This window comes from Heterodontus francisci, chromosome 13 (assembly GCF_036365525.1).
Source record: "Heterodontus francisci isolate sHetFra1 chromosome 13, sHetFra1.hap1, whole genome shotgun sequence".
NCBI lineage: Eukaryota > Metazoa > Chordata > Chondrichthyes > Heterodontiformes > Heterodontidae > Heterodontus > Heterodontus francisci.
In genome coordinates this window covers 78,374,972-78,400,269 of record NC_090383.1, presented here as the reverse complement: position 1 = coordinate 78,400,269, position 25,298 = coordinate 78,374,972, and the positions used below count along the sequence as shown (strand labels likewise).

At 43.9% G+C, this 25,298-nt stretch overlaps 1 protein-coding gene across 3 annotated transcripts in view; it reads right to left on the bottom strand.

The window, feature by feature from the left end:
- LOC137376120 (potassium channel subfamily K member 2-like) overlaps positions 1 to 23,506 on the bottom strand; it is a 189,686-nt gene extending 166,180 nt beyond the window's left edge. For 2 of the 3 annotated variants that reach the window (XM_068044131.1, XM_068044132.1), the window contains exon 1: positions 23,195 to 23,500. In XM_068044131.1, the coding sequence (XP_067900232.1) occupies positions 23,195 to 23,383 (189 nt within the window). In that variant the 5' untranslated portion in view covers positions 23,384 to 23,500. Of the gene's footprint in view, positions 1 to 23,194 lie in introns of all 3 variants that reach the window. The other variant, XM_068044130.1, reaches the window with a different exon arrangement.
- Positions 23,507 to 25,298: the final 1,792 nt, after the last annotated feature.

The following is a 25,298-nucleotide window of genomic DNA, read 5'->3' as shown; positions in this document are numbered from 1 at the left end:
CCAACAATGTGAAAAATTGCCCAGGTATGTCCTGTCCACAAAAACCAAGACAAATCCATTCCAGCTGATTGCCACCCCATCAGCCCACTCTCAATCATCAGCAACCTCACGATGGGCCGAAGGGCCTGTTCCTGTGCTGTATGACTCTATGACTCAAAGTAATGGAAGATGGCATTGACAATGCGATCAAGCCTGCACTTACTCAGCAATAATCTGCTCACTAATACTCAGTTTGGGATCTACCAGAGCCAACATTGACAAAAGAGCTGAATTCCAGAGGTGAGGTGAGAGTCACTTCCATTGACATCAAAACAGCAGTTGACAGAATGTGGCATCAGGGAACCCTAACAAAAGTGAAGGTAATGGGAATCAGGGGGAAAACTCTCCATTGCTTGGAGTCATACCTCGCACAAAGTAAGATGTGGTTGTTGAAGGTCGATCATATCAGCCCCAGGACACCACTGCAGGAGTTCATCAGTGTAGTATCCTAGGCCCAACCACCTTCAGCTGCTCCATCAAGGACCTTCTCTCCACCATAAGGTCAGAAGTGGGAATATTGGCTGATGATTGTATAATGGTCAGTATCATTCATTTGAAAGCAAGACCTCGACAACATTCAGGCTTGGCCTGATAAGTGACAAGTAACATTCACACCACAAAAGTGCCAGGCAATGACAATCTCCAGCAAGAGAGAATCTAACAATTTCCCCTTGACATTCAACAGCAGTACCATCAAAGAACCCGCCACCACCCACCATCCACCACCAACCCCCCCCCCCCCCACCCCACCCACCATCAACATCCTGCAGGTTACCATTGACCAGAAGCTTAACTGGAACGGCCATACAAGTACTATGGCTGCAAGAGCAGGTCAGAGGATGTGATTTCTGTGGCAAGTAACTCATTTCCTGATTCCCCAAAGCCTGTCCACCATCTACAAGGCACAAGTCAGGAGTGTGATGGGATATTCTCTACTTTCCATGAATAATGCAGCTCCAACAATACTCAAGAAGCTCAACACCATCCTGGACAAAGCAGCCAATTGATCGGCACTCCATCTACTACCTTAAACATTCACTTTCTCCACCACCGTTGCACAGTGGGAGCAGTATGTACCATCCACAAGATGCACTGCAGCAACTCACCAAGGCTCCTTCAACAGTACCTTCCAAACATGCAATTTCTACCACCTAGAAAGACAAGGGCAGCAGATGCATGGGAGCACCTCTAAGTCACACACCATCTTGACCTGGAACTATATCACCGTTCCTTCACTATCGTTAGGTCGAAATATTTGAATTCCCTCCCTAAAAGCACTGTGGCTGTACCTACACCACTTGGACTGCAGCAGCACAAGAAGGCAGTTCACCACAACCTTCTCAAGGGCAATTAGGGATGGTCAACAACTGCTGACCTTGCCAGCAATGCCCACATCTCAAGAAAGAATAATTTAAAAATCCTTCCCAAGCACCAGCACAGCGTTTGGCACCCTAGGTGGTATCGATAATGAGTTACAGGGGTGTGTACAGCATGAATTACAGAACACAAGTGAGCAGGAGCGGGGACTTGCTGGAGGTCAAGCTCAGGTCCTAACTCTGCTGAAAAGGACAGAAATGCTGACTATAGGAGCTGAATCTTAAAAAGACTGATTTTTGGGCAACCCCTTTTACATTTAATTTCTTTTGTCTTCTACTCTATCGCAGACGTTCTCTTTTGTTCTTTTTCCCACCCTCCCCCGTCATTTGCTTAAAATCTAAGATTTTCAACTTTTCCCAGTTTTGATAAAAGGTCATCGACCTGAAACATTAACTTTGTTTCTCTCTCTACAGATGTTGCTAGACCTGCTGAGTATTTCCAAAATTTTGTTTTTTATTTCAGATATCCAGCATTCACAGTATTTTGCTTTAGTATCAGGTTATTTCCAAACAGATTCATACGGTCTCAGTACTTGCAGGTATTCTCCTTTAATACAAACTTCTAACGTCCATTTTAGTCTTATATGATCGTGTACTGCACTATTCTTCCAGGTTTTGTGGCAATATGGCATCAGAGTCCTATTAACGTTTTAACAGCTTGATCTGAATATTATAATGATGCTCCTGCCAGCTTTTGGTGGGCACCTGGGCTGCCTTTGTGAAGTCCTGAATAAAATGAGTGTGGGCATTTTGGCAGCGGTGTATTGTATTATATTGAACAGGCACAGCTGATGTATTGTAATAGCTGAGCATTTTGTTATACTACTATACTGCCTTTCTGCTGCCCTCTCTGTTGGGGAGGTGCAAATAAAGTTCCACAATGGCTGCTTACAGTAAGATATCATGTAGATTTACTCAATCAATACAAACAGAAAGTGACAAGAATGGGATTGAATTTCTTTTTACATTTCATTCAAGAGATTACAGTCTGAAGAACCGTGTAACACTTTTTGGAACTCAAAGTCAATTTTGAAGAAGTTTGTACGATTTGAAAGATTGCTCCAGTTGTGTCTGCTGCATGGTACGTAATTGAAACAAATGGCAGTGAAGACATATTTTGGGATAATGGGGGAATTCAACCCTAACAAAGAGGACTGGTGTAATTATGAACGAAGGTTATCCATTTGACTGCAAGCTATTATAATAGGAGATGAGAATGAAGTGAATGTTTTCCTCACCATGATGGGGTCAGATGCTTTTGAGATGGTGTTTAACCAATGTTGCCCAAGAGCCCCCAATATTTTGGACTATTCTGAAATTAATGAGATTCTGGACTTTTATTATAATTATTATATATATTAATATATTATATGTAATATATATATTATATAAATACCTGTATGGTAGGAAGCTGACTTGATTAACTGACCACCAAGCCCTTACGATCATATTTTGTTCAAAGAAGGGAGTGCCATCTCTAGTGGCAGCACAGCTTCAGAGCACAACTAAGAATGAAATTGCACTCAAGAGTTGCATTTCATGGAAGGAAACAGTTGTCAAGTGAGACTATTGCATATTATATTCTTGAATTAAAGAAACTCTCTTGTCATTGTGGGTATGGCGCGAACTTAGAAGTCAACCCCAGATGCGTTCCTTGAAGGTCTAAAGAACTGTAAAATCCAGGCCAAGCCTTTGAGTAAAGCAGCATTTGACATGGAAGGAGGCCTGTGATGAGACCACAAGCATGGAAATGGTAGGGAGAAGTGGTTGCAGATTGCAAGAAAGTTCTTTTCCTGAGCTGGCAGGGGTGGTCCACTGGATTTCAGCGGGGACCAGGCAATGGCAGCCAAGTTCACAGACTCGGAGTCAGAAATTTAGGTGCGACCATTGCACTGGTAGTCACCAACCATCTAAATGCTCCCGCAATGTTCCAGAGTATCAAGGATCAGGCACTAAATGGGATGAAAGGAGTGTGACGCTTCTTGGATTATATTTTAATTAGCAGCAAAACAGAGAAACAGCACATTGTAAGGTTGAACAAAGTCCTAGATTGACTTCAACAGTATGGCATCAAAGCTAAAAAGTACAAGTGTTGCTTCATGGTGTCAAGTATAATATACCTGAGTCACCAAATAGATGGTGAAGGTATTCACCCAATGCAGGAGTGTGATGGAATATAGGTATAATAGGCTTAATTAGGTAGCATTTAGATATAGTTAATATATTATACCTTTCAGAATTAAAGATTGAGTAAATGGTCAATTTTCAGAACTCACTGAAATTCCCCTTGAAAAAGGTAGAGTTAAATATTTCAAGGTCCCTGTTAGAATAGAATTTTTGTTGCCAGGGAATTGGAAGATAAACACACACATTGAAATGTCCTGTGTGACATCAGTAAAAGGTAGCAATAAACTTAATTAGTTTATGGGGTTGTTGATGCAGACAAATCGGCTCCAGATGTTACTTTAAGGTACCATAAAAAGGCAATTATAGATAATAAAACAATAAAGAAAATGGACTTACAGGAACGAGAGGTCAAGTAAACACAATTATAAATATTTTGACCAGATAAATGCTCACAACTTCAAAAGCAAAGGAAGTTCAGTGAAACATTAAGTGGAGATGGTAATTAAAGATATGGATTTTAAAAGGAGCACAGGAAGGTCACATCTAATTGCAAAAGTCAGATGACACTTCAGAAACACTATAAAAATGAGAGGTTTTGAAAGCAATGCTTAGAAGTGTTGAATCCTCAAACAACAGTTGTCAACTAATGGGCATTTAAGGTAAAAAGTTTACTTTAAATTTTGATGGATATTCTAAGATATTTTGCTGTAACATTAGCAAGGTTAAACTTTTGGATTATAGGTTAGAAATAAGAATATGTGTTATATCTCTCAGTAATATTTGATATTGTGATATACGTATCCACTTAGAAGTCTATTGCATGCTGAATTCTTCAATAAATCTATAAAAGTTAATAAATCATCTCATGTAGTATTCTGCATACAACTACAAGAAACCCCTCTCTGTGACTCTTTAAGTGGAGAGATACACATTGAAGAGACTTTTCCAGATCCTTATAATATCTGGGATATTTATGACTTAGCCATAATTATTAAAATAGGCTATCCGAATGATGGTAATATTCTCTGTCGGTTTTCTTTCTTTGAGGGAAAGTTAGTACAATTCTTTGGACCCAAATAAGTGTCTCAGAATTTGTCTGGTTTGAACTTGATTAAAGGAGATTCATAGGGATGTACTCCTGATTTGGTTTAGTCCCTATAAGGGTTTAAAGTCATAAATCACTTCAGGAGAAGGTTGAGGGGATTTTGAAAGCTAAGAGACCAGAGAACAAAGAAGGACTTAGAACACTCATTGGAAATGTTGTGTATTAGTCCGAGTTCATCCTCAACTTAGCTAATACATTTGCTCCATTGTATCAACTGCTCAAATCTGGAATAGATTGGGAGTGGTCTGTGGAGTGTCAGAAAGCATTTGAAGAAGTGAAGAGAGTACTGACTAGTGATGCTGTTTTGACCCACTATGATTCCAAGAAACCACTGGTTTTAATGTGCAATGCCTCACCACAGGAATTAGGTGTGGTGTTATTTCACAGAATGGAAGAGAGTGTGGAGAAAACTGTAACATATGCTTCATGGGCTTTAATGAAGTCAGAGCAAAATTACTCAGAAGTTGAGAAAGAGGCATTAACGATCATATTATGGTGTTACAAAGTTCTATAAATACCCGTACGGTAGGAAGCTGACTTGGTTAACTGACCACTGAGCCCTTACGATTATATTTGGTTCAAAGAAGGGAGTACCATCTCAAGTGGCAGCACAGCTTCAGAGATAGGCATTGAATCTGATGGCCTATCAGTACGGTATTAAATATCATAAGTCAGCAGATCATGCAAATGCGAACGTTCTTTTGAGATTTCTGGTGAAGACTGATACATTTTTAACAAATGAGTTACCTGTGAATTTCTTTACATACACAAATGACGTGCCAGAGTCTGTCAGAGAAATTGGAAGTAAGCCGAGACAAAGGCAAACATCAAATAGGATCGGAATGAGGAATAATGTTAAGACAAAGTTAAGGGCACTCTATCTGAATGCATGCAGCATCCCCTCTGGATTGGAAAGTTGCACATGTCACTCCACTTTTTAAGAGGGGTGAAAGGGGGAAACTAAGGAAATTACAGACCAGTTAGCCTGACATCTGTGCTGGGGAAGTTGCTGGAGTCTATAATCAAGGATAGGGTGACTGAACACCTGAACAAGAAAAATTTCAGTTAATTAGGGACAGCCAGCAAGGATTCATGATGGGAAGGTCATGCCTGACAAATCACATTGAATTTTTTGAAGAGGTGACTAAGGTAGTGAACAGGGGAATGTCTATGGATGCTATTGAAATGGATTTCCAGAAGGCATTTGATAAAGTCCCACATAAGAGACTGTTAACTAAGGTAGAAGCCCATGGAGTTGAGGGCAAATTATTGACATGGTTAGGAAGTTGGTCGAGTGGTAGGCAACAGAGTGTGGGGATAATGGGTAAGTACTCTGATTTGCAGGATGTGACTAGTGGTGTCCCACAGAGATCTGTGTTGGGGCCTCAATTATTCACATTATTCATTAACAACTTGGATAATGGCATAGTAAGTCATATATCCAAATTTGCTGATGATACAAAGTTAGGCGGCATTGTAGACAGTCTAGATGATAGCATAAAATTGCAAGGAGATATTGACAGACTAGGTGAATGGGCAAAACTGTGGCAGATGGATTTCAATGCGGGCAAGTGTGAGGTTATCCATTTTGGACCAAAAAAGGATAGAGCAGGGCACTTTTTAAATGGGAAGAGGCTAACTGCAGTGGATGTCCCAAGAGACTTGGGGGTTCAGGTGCATAGACCTTTAAAATGCCACGAGCAAGTGCAGAAAATAATCAAAAAGGCTAACGGAATGCTAGCCTTTATATCTAGAGGATTGGAGTATAAAGACACAGAGGTTATGCTGCAGCTGTACAAAACCCTGGTTAGACCCCACTTGGAGTACTGTGAGCAGTTCTGGGCACCACACCGTAGGAAGGATATATTGGCCTTGGAGGGAGTGCAACATAGGTTTACAAGAATGATACCTAGACTACAGGGGTTAAGTTACGAGGAGAGATTACACAAATTCGGCCTTTTTTCACTGGAATTTAGAAGGTTAAGGGATGATCTGATCGAAGTCTTCAAGATATTAACAGGAAAGGCCAGGCGAGATAAAGATAAACTATTTCCACTGGTTGGAGATTCTAGAACGAGGGGGCTAAAAATTAGGGCCAGACCATTCAGGAGAGATGTTAGGAAGTACTTCTTCATGCAAAGGGTGGTAGAGGTTTGGAACTCTCTCCCACAAACAGCAGTTGAAGTTAGAACAGTTGTTAATTTTAAATCTGAGATTTTTGTTAAGCGAAGATATTAAGGGATATGGGCCAAAGGCAGGTATATGGAGTTAGGCCACAGATCAGCCATGATCTCATTGAATAGTGGGACAGGCTGGAAGGGCTAAATGGCCTACTCCTGTTCCTATCTTCCTATGTTCCTATGATGTGAAGACACGAATAGAGGTAAATGGGTATGATGTAATTGCCAATACGGGGAGGTGGTTCCAGGGTGACCAGGACTGGGAACTGAATGTTCAGGGATATTCATCATTTAGGAAGGATAGGTGGAGGGGAAAAGGAGGTGGGTAGCGCTGTTAATAATCAGTACATTAGTGAGAGTGGATCTTAGATCGAAGAAACAAGACGTAAAATCAGTTTGGGTGGAGCGAAGAAACAGCAAGGGACAGCAAACACTGGTGGCCACCAAACTGTAATGGTAATGTTGGGCAGGGTATAAATCTAGAAATTAGAGCTGAATGTAGCATGGGCAATACAGTAATAATGGGCAACTTCAATTTACATATAGATTGGGTAAACCTAATTAGCCCTAATGCTGTGGAGGATGAATTCCTGGAGAGTGTATGAGATGGGTTTCTGGTGCAGTATGTTGAAGAACCAATTAGGGATGGGGCTATTTTAGATTTAGTATTATGCAATGAGAAAGGGCTAATTAATAACCTTGCTGTAAAGGAGCCATTAGGAAATAGTGACCACAATATGATAGAATTCTACATTAAGTTTGAAAGAGATATAGTTCATTCTGAAACTAGGATCTTAAATCTGAACAAAGTAAACTATGAAGGTATGAGGGGCAAGTTGGCTATGGTGGATTGGGAAAATATATGAAAAGATTTTATGACAGACAGGCAATGACAAGTATGTAAAGAAGTATTACAGGGTATCCAACAAATATACATTCCTCTGAGACACCCAACAGGAAAGGTGAATCAACCGTGACTAACAAAAGAAGTTAAAGATTGCATTAGGTCAAAGGAAGTGGCTCATTAGGTTGTCAGAAAAAATGGTAAGCCCGAGGATTGGGAGCAATTTAGAGTCCAACAAAGGACAACCAAGAAACTATGAATGCAAGCTAGCTAGAAACAAAAAGGCAGACTATAAAAGCTTCTTTAGGTATGTGACAAGGTAACAATTAGCAAGAACAAATGTGGGCCCATTGCAGGCAGAGACAGGGAAGTTTCCGGTGGAGAATGAGGAAATGGCGGAGAGACTAATCAATTACTTTGTGTCTGTCTTCACGGAGGAAGACACACAAAAACGGCGTGCATCCCGCGCGGATGTGCCACCCCTGAGCTTGGGGGCTCATTTAAATAGAGAGGGCAGAGCAGCTGTCCCCGATGACGTAACAGGGCGTCTGCCGCATCCCCAGCAACGGCATCCGGCACCATGCGCAGGCGCCATTTTTAAAGGGCTGTAAGCCCTTCAGTACCCTTTTAAAATGTAATGGTCCTGATCTCCGGGATGGAACAAAAAAATGTCATATCAAATAGAACTCACTTCTCCCACCAACACCTCCCCCCCACTCCCCCCGCCACTCTCAATGGGTAAATTTAAAGATTCATCGCACTCTGCCCCCATAATAAACCTTTAATGGTATTCCGAACTTTCCCCCCCCAAAATTTGTTCCCATTGACCCTCAACCCCTTCCCACCATCCCATTAGGCAGTGTAGATTGTTTTCCCCGCTCGTCCACCCCTTCCACCCTGAAAATTCTATTGCTCCCCTCTCCCCACCATGTTCTCGCCCGAAACTCCATGCGGAGTTCCAAAGGCGCACAGAGCACGAACGGCGGACGTAATATAGGTGTGGGACGGCCACCACCTGCAGGTAAGTTTATTTGCATCTCATTTGGTACGGTTTGCATATGTATATGAAGGGCCCGCCGCGTAGTGGCGTGGGGGCCGCACCGAGGTACCCCCGCCACCGGTAATATGCAGCGGGCCCTTCTTGACATCGCGGGACGAGGCGGGCCTCTCCCCGCAGGGCTTTACCGGCCCCCGCAACACAACCCGTGGTGTCGAAGAGCCGGTAAAATTCAGCCCCAGTAGTAGGGAAAATGTTAGAATCTATTATAAAGGATGAGATAACTGGACACTTGGAAAATCATGATATTATTGGTCAAAGTCAACATGGATTTGTGAAAGGGAAATCATATTTGACAAACCTGTTGGAGTTTTTCAGGATGTTATTTGTCGCATAGATAAAGGAGTACCAGTGGATATGGTGTCTCTGCTTTTTCAGAAGGGTTTTGCTAAGGTCCCACACAGGTTAGTAAACAAAATGAGAGCACATGTGATTGGGGTATTATACTTTTTTTTTATTCATTCATGGGATGTAGGCGTCACTGGCCAGGCCAGCATTTATTGCCCATCCCTAATTGCCCATGAGAAGGTGGTGGTGAGCTACCTTCTTGAACTGCTGCAGTCCACGTGGGGTAGGTACACCCACAGTGCTGTTAGGAAGGGAGTTCCAGGATTTTGACCCAGCGACAGTGAAGGACCAGCGATATAGTTCCAAGTCAGGATGCTGTGTGACTTGGAGGGGAACTTGCAGGTGGTGGTGTTCCCATGTATTTGCTGCCCATGTCCTTCTAGTTGGTAGAGGTCGCGGGTTTGGAAGGTGCTGTCCAAAGGAGCCTTGGTGTATTGCTGCAGTGCATCTTGTAGATGGTACACACTGCTGCCTCTGTGCGTTGGTGGTGGAGGGAGTGAATGTTTGTAGATGGGGTGCCAATCAAGCGGGCTGCTTTGTCCTGGATGGTGTCGAGCTTCTTGAGTGTTGTTGGAGCTGCAGCCATCCAGGCAAGTGGAGAGTATTTCATCACACTCCTGACTTGTGCCTTGTAGATGGTGGACAGGCTTTGGGGAGTCTGGAGGTGAGTTACTCGCTGCAAGATTCCTAGCCTCTGACCTGCTCTTGTAGCCACGGTATTCATATGGTTATTCCAGTTCAGTTTCTGGTCAATGGTAGCCCCTAGGATATTGATAGTGGGGGATTCAGCGATGATAATGCCATTGAATGTCAAGGGGAGATGGTTAGATTCTCTCTTGTTGGAGATGGTCATTGCCTGGCACTTGTGTGGCGCGAATGTTACTTGCCACTTATCAGCCCAAGCCTGGATACTGTCCAGGTCTTGCTGCATTTTTACACGGACTGCTTCAGTATATGTGGAGTCACGAATGGTGCTGAACATTGTGCAATCATCAGTGAACAGCCCCATTTCTGACCTTATGATTGAAGGAAGGTCATTGATGAAGCAGCTGAAGATGGTTGGGCCTAGGAACTCCTGCAGTGATGTCCTGGAGCTCAGATGATTGACCTCCAAAAACCACAACCATCTTCCTTTGTGCTAGGTATGACTCTAGCCAGCGGAGGGTTTTCCTCCTGATTCCCATTGACCTCAGTTTTGCGAGGGCTCCTTGATGCCATACTCGGTCAAATGCTGCCTTGATGTCAAGGGCAGTCACTCTCACCTCACCTCTTGAGTTCAGCTCTTTTGTCCATGTTTGAACCAAGGTTGTAATGTGGTCAGGAGCTGAGTGGCCCTGGCAGAACCCAAACTGAACGTCACTGAGCAGGTTATTGCTAAGCAAGTGCCACTTGATGGCACTGTTGATGACACCTTCCATCACTTTACTGATGATTGAGAGGAGGCTGATGGGGCGGTAATTGGCCGGGTTGGACTTGTCCTGCTTTTTGTGTACAGGGCATACCTGGGCAATTTTCCACATTTCAGGGTAGATGCCAGTGTTGTAGCTGTACTGGAACAGCTTGGCTAGGGGCACGGCAAGTTCTGGAACACAGGTCTTCAGGACTATTGCCGGAATATTGTCAGGGCCCATAGCTTTTGCAGTATCCAGTGCCTTCAGTCGTTTCTTGATATCACGTGGAGTGAATTGAATTGGCTGAAGTCTGGCATCTGTGATGCTGGGGACTTCAGGAGGAGGCCGAGATGGATCATCAACTCGGCACTTCTGGCTGACGATTGTTGCAAATGCTTCAGCCTTACCTTTCGCACTGATGTGCTGGGCTCCCCCGTCATTGAGGATGGGGCTAGTTGTGGAGCCACCTCCTCCAGTTAGTAGTTTAATTGTCTGCCGCCATTCACGGCTGGATGTGGCAGGACTGCAGAGCTTAGATCTGATCCGTTGGTTTTGGGATCGCTTAGCTCTGTCTATCGCATGCTGCTTACGCAGTTTGGCATGCAAGTAGTCCTGGATTGTAGCTTCACCAGGTTGACACCTCATTTTGAGGTATGCCTGGTGCTGCTCCTGGCATGCCCTCCTGCACTCTTTATTGAACCAGGGTTATGCCGGGCCATGAGGTTACAGATTGTGGTTGAGTACAATTCTGCTGCTGCTGATGGCCCACAGCGCCTCATGGATGCCCAGTTTTGCATTGCTAGATCTGTTTGAAATCTATCCCATTTAGCACGGTGATAGTGCCACACAACACGATGGAGGGTATCCTCAATGTGAAGGCGGGACTTCGTCTCCACAAGGACTGTGCAGTGGTCACTCCTACCAATACAGTCATGGACAGAAGCATCTGCGGCAGGCAGATTGGTGAGGATGAGGTCAAGTATGTTTTTCCCTCGTGTTGGTTCCCCCACCACCTGCCGCAGACCCAGTCTAGCAGCTATGTCCTTTAGGGCTCGGTCAGTAGTGGTGCTACCGAGCCACTCTTGGTGATGGACATTGAAGTCCCCCACCCAGAGTACATTTTTTGCCCTTGCCACCCTCAGTGCTTCCTCGAAGTGCTGTTCAACATGGAGGAGTACTGACTCATCAGCTGAGGGAGGGCGGAGGTGGTAATCAGCAGGAGGTTTCCTTGTCCATGTTTGACCTGATGCCATGAGACTTCATGGGGTCCAGAGTCGATGTTAAAGACTCCCAGGGCAACTCCCTCCCTACTGTATACCACTGTGCCACCACCTCTGGTGGGTCTGTCCTGCCGGTGGGACAGGGCATACCCAGGGATGGTGATGGCAGTGTCTGGGACATTGTCTGTAAGGTATGATTCTGTCAGGCTGTTGCTTGACTAGGCTGTGGGACAGCTCTCCCAACTTTAGCACAAGCCCTCATATGTTAGTAAGGAGGATTTTGCAGGGTCGACAGGGCTGGGTTTGCCGTTGTCGTTTCTGGTGCCTAGGTCGATGCTGGGTGGTCCATCCGGTTTCATTCCTTTTTATTGACTTTGCAGCGGTTAGGTACAACTGAGTGGCTTGCTAGGCTATTTCAGAGGGCATGTAAGAGTTAACCAGATTGCTGTGGGTCTGGAGTCACATGTAAGCCAGACCAGGTAAGGACAGCAGATTTCCTTCCCTCAAGGACATTAGTGAACCAGATGGGTTTTTACAACAATTGACAATGGTTTCATGGCCATCATTAGACTCGCTTTTAATTCCAGATTTTATTAATTAAATTCAAATTCCACCTTCTGCTGTGGTGGGATTCGAACCCTTGTCCCCAGAGAAATACCCTGGGTCTCTGGGTTACTAGTCCAGTGATAATACCACTATGCCACCGCCTACCCTACTGAAATGGATTGAGAATTGGTTAACAGACAGAAAGTAGAGCGTAGGAATAAATGGGTCATTCTCAGGATGGCAGGCTGTTACTAATGGGGTACCACAAGGATCAGTGCTTGGACCAATAGTAATATTTCCAAATTTGCTGATGACACAAAACTAGGTGGGAATGTAAGTTGTAAGGAGGATGTAAGGAGGCTTCAAGGGAATTTGGACAGGCTAAGTGAATGGGCAAGAACACAGCAGATGGAATATAATGTGAATAAGTGTGAAGTGATCCATTTTGGTGGAGAAAAACAGAAAGACAGAGTATTTCTTAAATGGTGAGAGGTTGGGAAGTGTTGACGTCCTAAGAGACCCGGATGTCCTCGTTCATGAGTCACTAAAAGCTAGTACGCAGTTGCAGCTATCAATTAAGGAAAATGGTATGTGGTCTTTCATTGCAAGGGGATTTGAGTACAGGAGAAAAGATACATTGCTGCAATTGTATAAAGCCTTGGTGAGACCGCACCTGGAGTATTGTGCACAGTTTTGGTCTCCTTATCTAAGGAAGGATGTACTTGCCATCGAGAGTGCAACAAAGGTTCACCAGATTAACCCCTGGGATGGCAGAATTGTCTTATGAGGACAGATTGAGGAAACTGGGCCTGTATTCTCTAAGAGTTTTGAAGAATGAGAGGTTATCTCATTGAAACTTGCAAAAATTTTTACATGGCATGACAGGGTAGATGCGGATAGATTGTTTCTTCTGGCTGGTGAGTCTGGAACAAGGGGATACAGTCTCAGAATAAAGGGCAGGCCATTTAAGACTGAAATAAGGAGCAATTTCTTTACTCAGGGTGGTGACTCTGTGGAATTCGGTACCCGAGAGGGCTGTGGAAGCTCAATCATTGAGCATGTTCAAGATAGAAATCGATAGATTTCTGGATACTAATGACATCAAGGGATATGGGGATAGTGGTGAAAAGTGGACTAGAGGTAGATGATCAGCCATGAACTGTTTGAATGGCAGAATAGGCTCAATGGACCAAATGGCCTACTCCTGCTCCTATTTTCTAGGATCCAATATATTTCTATGACCGTCAATTCAGTTTGTTTGCCAAATCTAAATGAGGCCAGTGCTTCAAAATCTAGTGCTTCTATGATATATATATATATATATCATGGATGAGCTGGACATACAGCCAACCAAATCGGAACTCAGTGATGCCATTGATTCTCTAGCCAGCGGAAAAGCCCCTGGGAAGGACAGCATTACCCCTGAAATAATCAAGAGTGCCAAGCCTGCTATACTCTCAGCACTACGTGAACTGCTATGCCTGTGCTGGGACGAGGGAGCAGTACCCCAGGACATGCGCGATGCCAATATCATCATCCTCTATAAAAACAAAGGTGACCGCAGTGACTGCAACAACTACCGTGGAATCTCCCTGCTCAGCATAGTGGGGAAAGTCTTTGCTCGAGCCACTCTAAACAGGCTCCAGAAGCTGGCCGAGCGCGTCTACCCTGAGGCACAGTGTGGCTTTCGTGCAGAGAGATCGACCGTTGACATGCTGTTCTCCCTTCGTCAGATACAGGAGAAATGCCGTGAACAACAGATGCCCCTCTACATTGCTTTCATTGATCTCACCAAAGCCTTTGACCTCGTCAGCAGACGTGGTCTCTTCAGACTACTAGAAAAGATCAGATGCCCATCAACGTATGCCAGCCAAGAGCAACGTCTCAATTCATTCCATCTTCGCTGCCTCCGGAGAATACTTGGCATCAGGTGGCAGGACCGTATCTCCAACACCGAAGTCCTCGAGGCGGCCAACATCCCCAGCTTGTACACAGTACTGAGTCAGCGGCACTTGAGATGGCTTGGCCATGTGAGCCGCATGGAAGATGGCAGGATCCCCAAAGACACATTGTACAGCGAGCTCGCCACTGGTATCAGACCCACCGGCCGTCCACGTCTCCGCTTTCAAGACGTCTGCAAACGCGACATGAAATCCTGTGACATTGATCACAAGTCGTGGGAGTCAGTTGCCAGCGTTCGCCAGAGCTGGCGGGCAGCCATAAAGACAGGGCTAAAATGTGGCGAGTCGAAGAGACTTAGTAGTTGGCAGGAAAAAAGACAGAGGCGCAAGGGGAGAGCCAACTGTGCAACAGCCCCGACAAACAAATTTCTCTGCAGCACCTGTGGAAGAGCCTGTCACTCCAGAATTGGACTTTATAGCCACTCCAGGCGCTGCTTCACAAACCACTGACCACCTCCAGGTGCGTATCCATTGTCTCTCGAGATAAGGAGGCCCAAAAGAAAAGAAAGTGGCTTAAGTTTTGGAGGTGGAATGCTGCTGAACTCCCACTGAGGACAGTTCAAATGGCCATGGTAAGTGACCTCAAGCAGCTCTGGGCCTTGATATTACAGACTGCAGTCTGGTCCAACTAGTTGTAACAAGGGCACTAGTGGATTGGGTGGTGGGAAGCAAGCATGGTGTTGTCCGAAGAGAGGTCAGCAGGTGCCTCTCCCATGGAGACAATGCTCCGCGAGAACAGAGGGCAAGAGTATTGTGACACTCTGAAAGCCCCTGTTAACACTGGTCCCCAGAACCAAGATGGCAGAAGGCTGAGCTCCCATGGCGACAGTATGAGCTGCCAAGGAAACTGGCAGCTTTGGCAGCAGAGGGTCTTTCATGGTGGGTGCCAATATTGTGTTCAAGGAATTGACCATTCAGTCCATGTTTGGCAGATTGATCTACAAGGCATATCAAAAATCATGGATATCCAGTCTGGAAAGCCCCAGTGAGGGGTGTGGGGGTGGTTGTGCAGTCCAGTGGTGGGGGGGGAGGAGGGCAGAGGGGTCCCGGGAGGTATTGCATAATACATTTTGAAGTTTATATCAATGTAAATTGTTCATCCGAGAAAAGGAGATTGCAATCCATACTTTTCTTATTTTAATAATGTTTCACTTATTTAAATTTGAAAAATTCAGTATTTAATAGCCTCAGTGAACTAAAAGAGTTGTCCAAAATTAATCCTAGTTCTCACTATTGATGACAAATAACTTTATCGTTCCCATACACATATATGGTATAAACAGAGGCCAATACATAATTATATGTGTAAAAGATACACATCTGGGAACTTGTTTCACATCTGTGGAAAGACTAACATTTTATTGATTTTATTGAACAGTTAGAATATGAAAAGGGCCATACAGATTATCAGTACAGTGGTGATTCATAAACTTATCCACTATTGAGAGCTCCAACACTTCGAGACTGTAGATTCTATACTTGTCACATGTCAAAATATATTCAGCTAATGGCCTATAGTTCTACAGCAGTTTAGCGAGTCTTAAGGCAATGTTCAACAAAAAAAATTTTAAATGACTTAACAGTAAAAGTATTAATGTGCCATGAGTTTCTTTGTGAGATTTATGATGGGGTATATGGTTCAAATATTGATAGATGTCACAGATTTCTCAACAAAAATTGAGAGATAATGAATGCTATTTGTTGCAATAAATAACTCAAACATTAAATTCATAAATTAATTAGGTTTTACTTGTAAAAAAAATTACGCTGTTAATTATTCATATCTTTAGTTTTTAATTCAATTTCAATGTCAATGGTCAGTATTTTATGACGCCTCCTGAGGCGGGGTCAGAGGCGGGGGGACATGGGCTATCGCAACGGGTAGCGGGGTGGAGGGCCTGTCGCCTTCCGTCGCCCAGCAATCTTCCAGGGAGCGGACTAGGCCAATGACGGCCTTCCCGTCCAGAGGCCAATTGAGGCCCTAAATGGCCAATTAAGGGCCTCTTCCTGCCACCACTGGGATCTTACCAGCAGTGGGGGAGGGGCCTCCACAGACGGGGAAGACACCTTGTAAAATTAGATGCCCTCCCTGCAGGCTTGTGGGGTGTGGGGGGGGGGGAGGGGGATGGTTCCTTCCTTCATGGGTAATTTGTGGCCCACAGAGGATCCCCCACTGGAGACAACTTTACCTCCCGGGACCCCCTCCTCCCCACTGGACTGCATGACCACGCCTCACTGGGGCTTTCCTGACTGGTCCCGGTGACCCTGCCTCACCTACCTCTGTTCTGGTGTTCCACCACGGGGCCTGGGTCTCAGGCCTCTGCAGTACTGGCAGTGGCCACCACTCCTGGTGGTGCTGCCAACACTGCTGAGCTGCTGGCCCTCTGATTGGTCAGGAGCTCTTATAGGTGGGATCCCAAAGGGACAAGGATCCCGCCTCCTAAAACTTTGATTTGGAGGATCACTCTGGGGGGGTGGGGAGGGGGGGCATGAAAAGGCAGAGGCGGGATTCCCCCCACCTTTTCAGCCTGATGCAGGGAGCCCCACCTCCGGCACAAAATCCAGCCCAATATGACTAAGTTTAACTAGGCCACATATATAAACATACATGTCTTACTTAGGAGATTTGATAGAGCTGTTCAAAGTCATGAAGGGCTATAATAAGATGAATAAGGAGAAACTGTCGCCAGTGACAGAAGGGTCGGTAACTAGAGGACGCAGATTTAAGGTAATTGGCAAAAGAACCAAAAGGGAATTGAAGTGGAAAAATGTGCCAGGCTCTGAGGAAAAGAGTAGGGGACTGGGACTAATTGAATAGCTCCTTCAAAGAGCTGGCACAGACATGATGGACCAAATGGTTTCCTTTTGTGTTGGATCATTCTATGATTCTGTAATTCTCTTCAGAAGTAACTCGCCATCATCTTGAACTTTCGTTAAATGGAAATTTACAAGATTGTCTCTGCTGCCCATATCCTAAGATGCACAAAGTCCTGTTTACCCATTACACCTGTACTCACTGACGTACATTGACTGCCAGTCCAATAATGCCTCAAATTTAAAATTTTCACCCTTGTGGTCAAATCCCTATCTGGTCCTTCCCTATCTCCGTAATCTCTTCCAGCCCTACAATCCTTCGAGAATTTCACATTCCACCAAATCTGCCCTCAAGTGGATCTCTGAATGCCTTTGTCCTGCCCTGGGCCCTAAGCTTTGTAATTCCTTCTCTAAACCACTCCACCTCTTTTTTCACCTTTACAAACTTCCTAACATCTACCTCTTTGACCAAGCTTTTGGTCACATAATAATGTCTCCCTTGACTCGGTGTCAATTTATTTGTCTGATTTACATTCTGGTGAAGTTATCTTCTGGCTTTTTACTATGTAAATGGCTCGAAATAAATGCAATGTGTTGTTTCCATAACCTCAAATACAACATTTGACTCACCAATGCATTGTGGCATTTCAATGAACGTTCATTTCTACGACTTGACACAAATACAAAATAAAAAGCCATGTACAGATTTATCACTGGCCATGGAAAGGAAATCAAAACCTAAACTCTCAACTTCATTTCTACAGGTAGGTCATAAATGTGCTCCTGCCCCTGTAAATCTGCCATATTTACTGCTTCGTAGCACAGTACTGATCTCACAAGCGATGGAACAGAGCTGCATAAATTTGCATTTTAATTTACTCCATCTACTACTCTGGATACAAATTCAATTGTAGCCTTCATTAAGGAATTGGATAACAAAAGAACGCAAGATATGGGGAAGGAGCAGGGGAGTGGGACTACCTGGATTGCTCTTCAAAGGAGCTGGTGCAGACTTGACGGGCTAAATGACCTGCTTCAGCACTGTACTAATCTATATTTTATTCTATTACAATATTCAACTTAAATAGGTGTTTCCTTTCCGTAATTATAATGATATAAAAATAACAATCCCTATTCATTGCTGCACTGGCAAATCAAGGAAGCATTATGACTACTTAGCTGGTTGTAATAGATGACAGAAAAGTAAGTCAGAAAATAGTCCCAATTCAACAGCTAAATAATGGTATACACCATTTACCCTGGAGCTACCAGTTGTTGCTGCAGTACTGTTTCTAGCTAGGTAGTACCCATTTACACTGCCTGGCTGAAACTGCTGTCCTTCTGCTCAAGAGAAATAACTCACCCAGCAGTTAATGTTTCTGGCTTAAAAATTGTGTTTTGCCCAAAAAACAGCTACCAAAGAAGTATGATGGGTATAGGAAGCATTAATTACACTGGAATTTCTCCCAGCAAGCGTGTACAAGGAGTCACAGCATTCTGCAGCCAGACCTAGAGCTGCTTGTGGTTCTATGCCACAGTCACCTGAAGGGTTCTTAATGGAAGCTTTCCACTTTCCAAACTGTTGCCATTGGAGAAATACCTTGTAGGAGTATTAGGACAGGCAAATGAACAAAAAAAGACAGACACTAATGGCTTGCACAAGAGTGATTCATAACTATTTCTGTTAACTTTTGGATACCAATGGAATGGAGTTCTTTAATAAACTTGTTTTTTGCTCTGTGTTTTGTGTAGATGTTTATATTTGTATTGAAGTGAGTGCAAGACTGATAAGGCAAGGAAGGCAATGGATGTTGAAAAACAGGTAAGTGCTGAAAATAATTGTGTAGCTCTTGGTGTATTGAAAACAGCAATGGTTCACATGAAGTGTTTTTCAATGAGCTGCTCTCTAAGAGCTCAGGCATATAGGGGCACTGATAGCCAGTGCTTGTCCTGCTCTTTCTCCCCTTTATGCTTCTCCTGTTCCTCCTCCCTCTGCTCCTTTTGCTGAATCTCTTGCTGCCCAGATGGTGCAAAGGGCTGATCCTTCATGATGGAAAAGTCATGGAGCATGCAGAAGACTATGTCAAGCTTGGATATCCACTTGGGGCTGTACTGCAAAGCTCCTTCCAAATGGTCTAGGCAGCGGAAGTATTGCATGAGCATCCAATTGTCCGTTGAATTATGTTTTTGGTGGCAGTATGTAAGCCAGCTCTACTCAGGTTCCTGTCAAGAGTCATGAGCCATGTCTGAAGGGGAGAGCCCTTGTTACCCAGTAGTCAGCCTCTGACCTGGCAGCCTGGCTGAAGCAAAGATGGAGCAGAGGACTGGTGGCAGATAAATGAATCATGACAGGATACCAGGTACAGACCTGCATGATGTGCTGCCTGTGGTCACAAACCAGCTGGATGTTGAAGGAGTGGATCCCTTTCTATTGGCAAAGAATCGAGGTTCGTGCTGGAGTTACGCAAGGTCACAGACTGGATCCTGGAGAATCCGTGCATGCAAAACCTCGTTCTCCCTTGTTCTGCTTTGCTCTGTCCATGGAGAATACGATGTAGGTATTCCTCCTCCTGTAGAGAGCCTTGGTGGCCTGTCAGATACAGTGGTGGACTGCAAAGTGGGAGATATCAATGATGTCATGTGCTGCAGCCTGAAAGGAGTCTGTGGCATAAATGTTGGGAGCCATATGACCTTGACATCCACAGGCAATGCTGACTAGGCCCATGGCTGCGGCAAGTGACATTGCTCAGTAACAGCTTGATTTGAAGTGAAGGCACCTAAGATATTGCTCCTCTGAAAAGTTCATGTTGAAATGCTCTCTGACGATCTACTGTTCATATGGCTTTCTGCACAGCGCCTTCCTCCTACCTCTTCTGTGAGCAACTCCTGATCCTTCCTGGTTTCCTTGCTACTTCCCTCCCTCCTCCAGCCCCAAAGGCAGATCTACCATCCGTTACTGCAGTATAACTGTTTTGAAAACAGCCAAAAACAGTGCAGCACCAGCAACATTTCCTTCTCAGCTGTCAGTTTCACAGTCAGAAAACAGGCCCTATGAGCAGCCTAAAGTGACAAGCCATCCACAACAACTTGCTTTTAAACACCACATTTAACATAGTAAAATATCCAAAGGTATTTCACTGGAGTGTTATCAAACAAACTTTGACACAGAGAGACATACGGAGATTTTAGGACAAGTGACCAAAAGCTTGGCCAAAGAGGTAAGTTTTAAGGAATGTCTTAAAGGAGGGAAACGAGGTAGACATGGAGAAACTTAGGGAATGAATTCCAAGCTTAGGGCCCAGGCTGCAATGGTGGAGTGATTAAAATCAGAGATGCACAAGAGGCCAGAATTTTAGGAGCATTGATATCTCAGAGGCTTGTAGGGCAGGAGGAGGTTACAGAGAAGAATGGGGCAAGGCCGCAAGGGATTTGAAAACAAGGATGAGAATTTTAATCAAAGCATATCCTGAGAGTCAAAATAAGTCTGCCAGTACTGGATTGATGGGTGAATTGGACTTGGAGTGAGTTAGGACGCAGGCAGAGTTTTGGACGACCATAGTTTACAGACGATGCAAGGTGGGAGATCATTGGAATAGTCGAGTCCAGAGGTAACAAAGGCTTGGATGAGAGTTTCAACAGCAGATGAGCAGAGGCAGGGACAGAGATGGACAACGTTGCAGAGGTGCAAGTAGACAGTCTTTGTATGGAAAGGATACGAGGTCATCAGCTCAGTATCAAATAGGACTCCAAGGTTGTGAATGGTGTGGTTCGGCCTCAGACAATGATCAGGCAGAGGGATGGAGTTGGTAGCTACAGAACAGAATTTGTGGCAGGGGCTGAAGACAATGGCTTTGGGCCTTCCAGTATTTAAATGGAAGGGATAGTTTACCATGGTCACAGTCACATAAGATTTCATTTGTGATTTTGATAAAGACCATTTCAGTGCTGTGGCATGGGCAGAAACCGGATTAGAGGGGTTCAAACATGGAGCTAAGAGAATGCTGGGCATGGATTTGAAAGGCAATAGCGCATTCAAGGACTTTGGAGAGGAAAGGGAGGTTGGAGCTGGGGCAAAAGTTTGCAAGGATGGAGAGTTCAAGATTTACTTTTTTGAGGAGGGGTAGATTTGAAGGGGAAGTGGAAAGTCCCTGAGGAGAGGGAACCATTAACAATATCAACAAACTTGGGCGTCAGGAAGGGAAGCTAGTTAGTCAGCAGTTTGTTGGGAATAGTGTCGAGGGAGTAAGATGTGGCTCTGTAAAACACGATGAGCTTGAAGAGGGCATGAGGGAAGATAGGTGAAAAACGAGAGGAAGATGCAAGTTCAGGACCAGGGCAGAGGGAAACCTGAGAGGAAGTTCCTGATTTCCTATACAGCAACTAACTTGCAAGTAGTGGATGAGCCTATTAAATAGCTTTGCTGCAGGGTCCTTCCTCCCTGTTAGCATCATGAGTTTATCACATGGTGAATCTGGCATTGGGGCAGGCAAATATCAGAAAAGGGTCCTGCCACAAGCATAGGGCCTTAATTGAATATTTTATCAGTTTAAATAGTTCTGGCAAGCTCCTTGGCCACCTAAGGATCAGCCCAAACAAATATGCTGGGCAGCACACTTCTGGCTTTTAATGGCCCTCCCTGCCATACTGAATACTTAAGTGCCCATTTCGCATGTGGGAGTTTGGAGAACATATTGCGGACATCCACGCAGTTAAATTAATTCCAGGCCTGATTAAAAAGTGCTCAGGAAATCCATGGGACACTCTGAATACTTTTCTTAAATCTGGTTTAGCACTGCTTTAGAATTATATAGTATGGAGTGTTAAACGTAAGGAGCATAAGAATGGTGGGGGAATGGGGCCTCACACCACTTCTCTCTGAAGTTGGATTGTGGTCTGACTCAGAGTTATACTGTACCGTCACTGTCATTACAAAGCTACTTTGTAGTAATTCTAGCATAACAATTTCAATGCAGTTTACAATCAGAGGTGCACAAATGTGTTCGTAATTCTCACAGTTTACCAAACATTGTGTGGTATCAAAGTCGATTGCCTTCGGTCCCCACCACAAACTCCATTTTCTCTCCCTCTGCCTGGTCACTGCCTGAGGCTGAACCAGACCATGCATAACTTTGCAGTTCTATTTGACCCCGAGGTGAGTTTCCCACCCCATATCTGTACCATCACCAAAACCACCTACTTCTGCCTCTGTAACATCGCCCGTCTCCATGGCTGCCTCAATTCATCTGCTGCTAAAACCCTCACCCACGTCTGTTACCTCGAGACTTGAGAATTCTACTGCTGTCCTGGCCAGTCTCCCATCTTCCACCCTCCATAAACTTGAACTCATCCAAAACTCTGCATACTGGATCCTATCTCGCACTAGGTTCCTTTCACCCATCACCCCTGTCTTCGCTGACCTGCATTAGCTCCACTTCAGCATCATATCCATGTCTTCAAATCCCTCCATAGCCTTGCCTCTCCCTCTCTTTGTAACCTCCTCCAGCCCTATGACCTTCAGAGAAGTCTCTGCTGCTCTAATTCTGGTCTCTTGGGCATCCCTGATTTTTAATGGCTACACCATTGGTGGCCATGCCTTTCACTGCCTGCGACCTAAGCTCATGGAATTACCTTGCTATGTCTGTCTGTCTCTTTATCTCGCTGTGCCTCTCCGCCTCATTACCTCACTCTCCTCCTTTTAAGATGCTCCTTAAAACCTATTCAGAAGGTGCCATGGATTTCCTGAGCACTTTTTAATCAGGCCTGGAATTAATTTAACTGTCTGGATGCCTGCAATATGTTCTCCAAACTCCTACGTGAAAAAGGGGCACCTGAGCATTCAGTAGGGCAGGGACGGTATGCAGGCTCACCTGTCCGAATATCGCCTTATGTGGCTTGGTGTCATATTTTGTTTGAAAATGCTCCTGTGAAGCGCCTTGGAGCATCTTACTGCATTAAAGGCGCCATATAAATGCAGGTTGTTGCTGGAATGGCATTAAACAAAGTGCACAATAGGAAACAATGGGATGCAAAGTTTATACCAACATTCAAGACCTCAATTGCTCAATCATTATTCATGCAATTATTGCAAGTTTTGTTTATGCACAGCGCCACATTACATAACTTATCATGCAAATCATTAATTAAGTTAAAGTGTGTAATTAACTGGTAAAGCGCCTTTTTTTTTACCTGAATCAATAGTTCTAGTTCCAAGGAATTGACACACATGTGTTTTTCTAGAAACTCCAGTTTCTGAATGGTAATTGCAGTCTTCTGAGAGCTTTCTGCAGGCTGTTCCAAGGCTTGAAACACAGTGGCGCCGATTATCAAATAAAGCACCACCACCAGGAAATTAGCCGAGGCAGTCTTCCATTTCATAACAGTTGGGTTCAGGTCGCTGTCATCTCTTGGAGTTAAAACAGTCGGTTTTGCAGAGAAGGACAGCCGTGGTTTAGCATTCTGAGTTGCTGCTTTGGGGTCTAGCAGGTCAGGCGCTGCCACTGGCCAGAAACAAAGATATAAATGCATACAATTCTTTTTACTGTCAACCGAATGAAAAGGGATTGACTGTTTCACTATTTTCCAGGCAATAAAGTCAATTTACCTCATGGATGGTAAGTTTTAAATATGTACAAAATATTTGCAATACGATAAAGGACAAATATCACAATTCGTATTTGATGGTGTAAATAAATGAGCTTGAAACGTATTGAACAGATCAGGATACATGTATGGAGTCATACATTATCAACATCGATGCACTTTTGTCTCAACAATTGTTTAAGGAGTGGTTTAAAAAATAAGCCTATTTTTGGTATTTATCCTTCACAAGGTAGATCACACGCAAGACTTTTCAAGTTCCTGTCCTGGTAAAAAAAAATTGAATTAAAATGCTTGAAAATAAACCGTGGTTCAATGTGCTCACTAAATTGTAATTAATTATACAGTTGGCAAAACGCAAGGTGCTGTACATTTTATAAGAAATTTGTGAAAATATGCATCTTCCCAGGAATTCTGATTACGCTGAGAGCTGATTCTCCGACCCTCTGTCTGATAGTGTTCATTTACAAGGTTGTTAGCATTTACAGAACACACAACTATGGGCAAAACCATATTCTGAAAAATATATTTCACATCTAGGTAATAGGTTTTCTGTAAAGCCGATGTAAGTATAACCTAATAAAATATGAATCTCTGCAAAACCTTGCTCAGCATTAATTCCAGAATGACAATAGCAACGGACGCTTTTAAAAAGCATTTAACAAATTGAAGTGATTTCCACGGAGGCGGCTGGTACTTACTTCTTGTACGAATAATTCACCCTATTTTCCGAGATCAGCAATCTTTTTTGTTCATTTCAATAGGAGAGTCAGGCATTTAGGAGTGGATGTTGTTGCCACATGGCTCATACGTGTGCATCCTAATCCAAACGCATGGGGCTCTCTCTCTCTGAAGGATTCACATACATACGCTCAGACCTCGCTTCATTTAAAGGATCCACAACCATTAAAATCACTCTCCCATATCCAGAAGACCGCCTCTGCTTTCCACAGCGCGATTATTCCAAAAGTAAATTATGCAATGCTGATTATTATTGGAATGGGAAATACACGGGAAGAAAACAATTAATCACATGGAAAGCCATAAACGTGATTAGTATTGGGCTTTCCACCTTATAGAAACCTATTACTAAACCAACTATCATTATTATTTTAACAAGCTAATCCACATTTATCTTTTATAACATATCTACCTACTTGCATGTATTACCATTAACGTATTTATTCTATTGTATCTATTATTCACCGGTTTTTGTGTTCATCAACAGCCTCATGTGTATAGAATGCAATTGGCGATAAATCCATTTATGCTACTTGGGGGTATCTCCAAATATTTAGACATTACAAATACACTGGTATCATAAGTATGTGGCATTAAACGCAAACACTTAACATTGTTAAAATGAAGGCAAATGAAAGATCAGCAGTAAGAGCAGCAGTTTGCAAATTAACATGAGAAGGGTTCACTAAGAATTGAAGCATGCTATCCAGTTTACAACTTCATATGCAGCCCAGTTCTGAAAAACCTGCATCTATTTTTAGAGTCTCTTGCGCCCCACTACTAGACATGTGGAGAAGCTACATCTGGATTTTATGTTCTCAGAGTGGTCACTTTTCTGCTCAATTAAAACCAATTGCATGTAACAAGGAGCTTTTGCTCAAAAAAGTCTGTCCGGGTCATAAGCAGTCAATAGCTGTGGTTGATCATAAACATAAGCTACCAGAGGAAAAAT